Source organism: Nannospalax galili, unplaced genomic scaffold (assembly GCF_000622305.1).
Source record: "Nannospalax galili isolate Female #2095 unplaced genomic scaffold, S.galili_v1.0 scaffold3825, whole genome shotgun sequence".
Classification (NCBI taxonomy): Eukaryota; Metazoa; Chordata; class Mammalia; order Rodentia; family Spalacidae; genus Nannospalax; species Nannospalax galili.
This window is the reverse complement of record NW_008352067.1, coordinates 33,109-37,734: the sequence shown is the minus strand read 5'-3', so window position 1 is coordinate 37,734 and position 4,626 is coordinate 33,109. Positions and strand designations below refer to the sequence as shown.

Sequence of the window (4,626 nt, the reverse complement as noted above, 5' to 3'; positions counted from 1 at the left end):
TGCTGGAATAAGGTGGAAGCTTCCTCCAGTCTAGCTGGCTTGCATATACCAGGTGCAATGCTGACTGCTGGTGAACTGCCAAGAGTCCTGTTCATCTATAAACCCTGTGTGACCAGTACCAATAGGACAGGCAGAATAGGCCTCCTGGTGCTACAGTAGCACTATTGTTTGAGTCCAACAGCTTTTAGATTGTATTTACAGCCCACCCCACAGGAGAAAATTTGTGTCTGATATTATAAGACAGGAACAAACCTTGTGGCTGGAGACTTCATGAGCCCCGTGAAGCAACTGCTATTGTTTTGTTTGGTGGATGTCATGTGCTTCTCAAATTCCCTTCTCAACATTTCAGTTCATGTCTAATATGTCACTGCTATGTCAGCTGCAATCCATCATGGAAGGAAACTTCCTTTCACAATGGAAGGTATACCACAAAGTCTCAGAATGAATGATGAAGATCCTGAGAAAACCCACAAAGATCTAAAAGCATTACAAAGAAATGTAAGAGTCAGAGGAAGGGGTGGCGTGTCATTGGGGAAATTCTCTCTAAATTGACGCAGTGCCCCTCACAGGGAGGCATGAGACTCAAGAAGTAAACACATATTCTGGAATGCTCAAATTTACAAGATTCCCAAGGCCACTCCACAACGTTATAGAAGTGGTAAATAACTCTGAAAAGAAGAAATTACCCAACTAAACAGGCTGCCTGCCAGTCGTGCAGAGATTTCAGATTGCAGCTTCCATGAGTCATCACTTAGACTGGATGGGCTTTTTCGTAATTCAGCTATCTGTGCTTGTCCATGCTCCTGGAAGTAACTCCAGTAAACTCCTTGGTTCACCTAATCAGACTTTGGCAGAATTCCTTTTTTGTTTTATTATTTTCCTATCTCAGGTGAGTAGACATTTGCTCAGGTCTCCCCAGGAAAAGTCTCATGCAACACTGCTGCTGATGGGAACTGTGACAGCTCAGTCCTTTCCCCTGTTGTTTATATTCTTAGAGGTTTGAGAGTGAATTTTCCCTAACTGAAGTGAACTCATACAAAACATTAACAGCATTTGGATTTTACATTTCAAGGGATTTTCTCCCATGATTTTTTGACATTCAAAGAACACTGTTCTGAAACTGCTCTGCTACGTAATTTAGGAAGTTTAACAACAATAGACATTGGTCACATTCACGGGATGCTCTGCCACAATTAATTTCCTGTTGTAATCAAAAGGAAATATGAAATGCAAAGGTTTCCACATTCTTTGTATTGACAGCATCTTTCTCCAGTATGAATTTCTCATGTAATTTAAGATAAATGTACAAGTGTAGGATTTGCATTGCTTTCATTCATTTCACTTTGGTCCAAGGTGAATTTTCACATAAAGGAAGATAAGTGTGACATTGAAGGCTTTACCACACTGTTTGCATTCATAGGCTTACTAAAATATGAATTCTTTCACAGAAAGATGATTGACTTCTAAAGGCTTTTCCATACTGTTCCTATTCACAGGGTGTTGTGTAGTATGAACTAGTCATGTCTCTGAACATCACTGACTTCTGAAGTCTTCACCACATTATTTACATTCATACACGTTTTCTGCAATATGTCTTCTTTCATGTAACTTAATATATCTGTGCCATCTAAAAGCTTTACCACGTTGTTTACATTCATATGATTTCTGTCCTATAAGAGATTTTTCATGTAACTTAAGACAATTTCGCCACCTAACGGACTTAACACACTGTTTACATTCAAATGATTTCAGTCCTGTATGAATTTTTTCATATGCTCGAAGAAAATTGTATAGTGTAAAGGCTCTTTCACATTGTTTACATTCATATGGTTTTCCTCCAGGATGCATTTGTTTCATGACTCTGAAGATGACTGTTATGTCTAACAGCTTGTCACACTATTAACATTCATATGGTTTTTCTCTAGTATGAATTTTTCATGTACTCAAAGGCTTTTATACCATCTAAAGGTTTTATCACATTCTTTACATGCATAGGGTTTGTCTCTACAATGAGTTTTTTCATGTCTCTGAAGATGACTGTTATTTCTAAACATTTTACCACAATGTTTACATGCATAGGGTTTTTCTCCAGTATGCGTTTTTTCATGATTTTTAAGATGACTATTACGTCTAAAGGTTTTACCACATTGTTTACATTCATGTGGTGTTTCTCCAGTATGCATGTTTTCATGGCTTTTAAGATGACCATTATATCTAAAGGCTTTACCACACTGTTTACATTCATATGGTTTCTCTCCAGTATGCATTGTTTCATGACGTTGAAGATCACTTTTACATCTAAAGGCTTTACCACATTGTTTACATTCATGTGGTGTTTCTCCAGTATGCATGTTTTCATGGCTTTTAAGATGACCATTATATCTAAAGGCTTTACCACACTGTTTACATTCATATGGTTTCTCTCCAGTATGCATTTTTTCATGACGTTGAAGATCACTGTTATGTCTAAAGGCTTTACCACACTGTTTACATTCATATGGTTTTTCTCCAGTATGCATTTTTTCATGACTTTTAAGATGACAGTTTTGTGTAAAGGTCTTATCGCATTGTTTACATGCATAGGGTTTCTCTCCAGTATGCATTTTTCCATGACGTTGAAGATAACAGTTATATCTAAAGGCTTTGCCACATTGTTTACATTCATATGGTTTTTCTTCATTATGCGTTTTTTCATGACTTTTAAGATGACTGTTATGTCTAAAGGCTTTACCACATAGTTTACATTCATATGGTTTTGCATTATGCGTTTTTTCATGACATTTAAGATGATTGTTATGTCTAAAGGCTTTACCACATTGTTTACATTCATATGGTTTTTCTTCATTATGCATTTTTTCATGACTTTTAAGATGACTGTTACGTCTAAAGGTTTTACCACATTGTTTACATTCATATGGTTTTTCTCCAGTATGAATTTTTTCATGTCCTCGAAGGTTACAGTACCATGTAAATGTTTTATCGCATTGTTTACATGCATAGGGTTTCTCTCCAGTATGCATTTTTTCATGACTTTGAAGATCACTGTTATATCTAAAGGCTTTACCACAATGTTTACATTCATATGGTTTTTCTTCATTATGTGTTTTTTCATGACTTTTAAGATGACTGTTATGTCTAAAGGCTTTATCACATTGTTTACATTCATATGGTTTTTCTCCAGTATGCATTTTTTCATGACGTTGAAGATTACTGTTCCATCTAAAGGCTTTACCACACTGTTTACATTCATATGGTTTTTCTCCAGTATGGATTTTTTCATGTACTTGAAGTTTACTGTACGATCTAAAGGTTTTATTGCATTGTTTACATACATAAGTTTTCTCTCCAGTATGCATTTTTTCTTGACGTTGAAGATCACTGTTATGTCTAAAGGCTTTACCACATTGTTTACATTCATATGATTTCTCTCCTGTATGAATCTTTTCATGTACTCGAGGATAACTGTATAGTGTAAAGGATTTACCACATTCTTTGCATGCATAGGGTTTCTCTCCAGTATGTGTTTTTTCATGCCTTTGAAGATGACTGTTATACCTAAAAGCTTTACTACATTGTTTATATTCATGTGGTTTTTCAACACTATGAATCCTTTCATGTCCTTGAAGAGAAGTGGAAGAACTCAGCTGTTTCCCACATATATTACACTGATAATGCTTTCTTTCAGTTTGAGTTCCTCCAGAAGTGAGAAGTGGACTGCCATGAGCAGAGGCCTTTCTGTATTCTTTGTATCGATAGTGTGTTTTGGCACTGTGTGTTTCCTGATCTATTACCAAGAAATGTTGGAAACCAAAATACTTTAAGCCTATCTTGTATTCAAAAGGTCCATTCACAGTGTGAGTTCTCATATGTGTTTGACAGCTTCTAAAAGAGTTAGAGTCCTGCAGCTTGTTTCCATACAACCAATGCTCACATGATTTGTATTGAGAGTGAGAGGTGGGATGGTTATTAAAGGACGAATGACACATGGACACCTTTCCACACACATTGCTATGACATGGTGTTAGGTCAGCGGAAATTTTCATGTTCATATCATCATTTGCTATCCACATGAAATTTTCTCCATCCTGAAGATCTTTATGCTCACAGAATGTCTTGAACAAGGAAATTCTGTAAAAATGACAATTATTTTAGTAAAAGGTGATTTACGTGTAGGCCACACACTGTTCCCCAAATTAGGTAAAGTATATGCTTTCTGCCATATCTGAATGGTAGGAAACTAAATAGATTGATAATGTCAGAGTATGGTTCCCACAAGACTGTGATAAAAAGAGTGATATTTGCCACATATGTTGGTGCACACCTTTTATTCCAGCACTTGGGAGGCAGAGGCAGGTGTATCTCTGTGAGTTCAAGGCCAGCCTGGTCTACATAGTGAGTTCCAGGACAGGTGGGGCTACAGAGAGACACTGTCTGAAAACAGACCGAAAAGAAAAAGGAGTGCCATCCATTAATGTGAGTTTCTAGTACCATTCGGATGTGAAATGCTCTGGAAACACTGAATAGGATTTTTGAACTGAAGTACATGTTTCATTTCCTAATAATAAAAAAATATGAAGACGTGTGCATTATTTATTCACAAATCCTCACATAAAATTAGTTTTAATT

At 36.4% G+C, this 4,626-nt stretch overlaps 1 protein-coding gene across 1 annotated transcript in view; it reads right to left on the bottom strand.

Moving 5' to 3' along the window:
- Positions 1 to 473: 473 nt before the first annotated feature.
- Positions 474 to 4,626, bottom strand: part of LOC103746659 (zinc finger protein 345-like) — a 20,119-nt gene continuing 15,966 nt past the window's right edge. Inside the window, exon 4 of the mRNA XM_008848922.3 lies at positions 474 to 4,128. Within this exon, the coding sequence (XP_008847144.1) occupies positions 1,944 to 4,128 (2,185 nt within the window). The 3' untranslated portion in view covers positions 474 to 1,943. The remainder of the gene's footprint in view (positions 4,129 to 4,626) is intronic.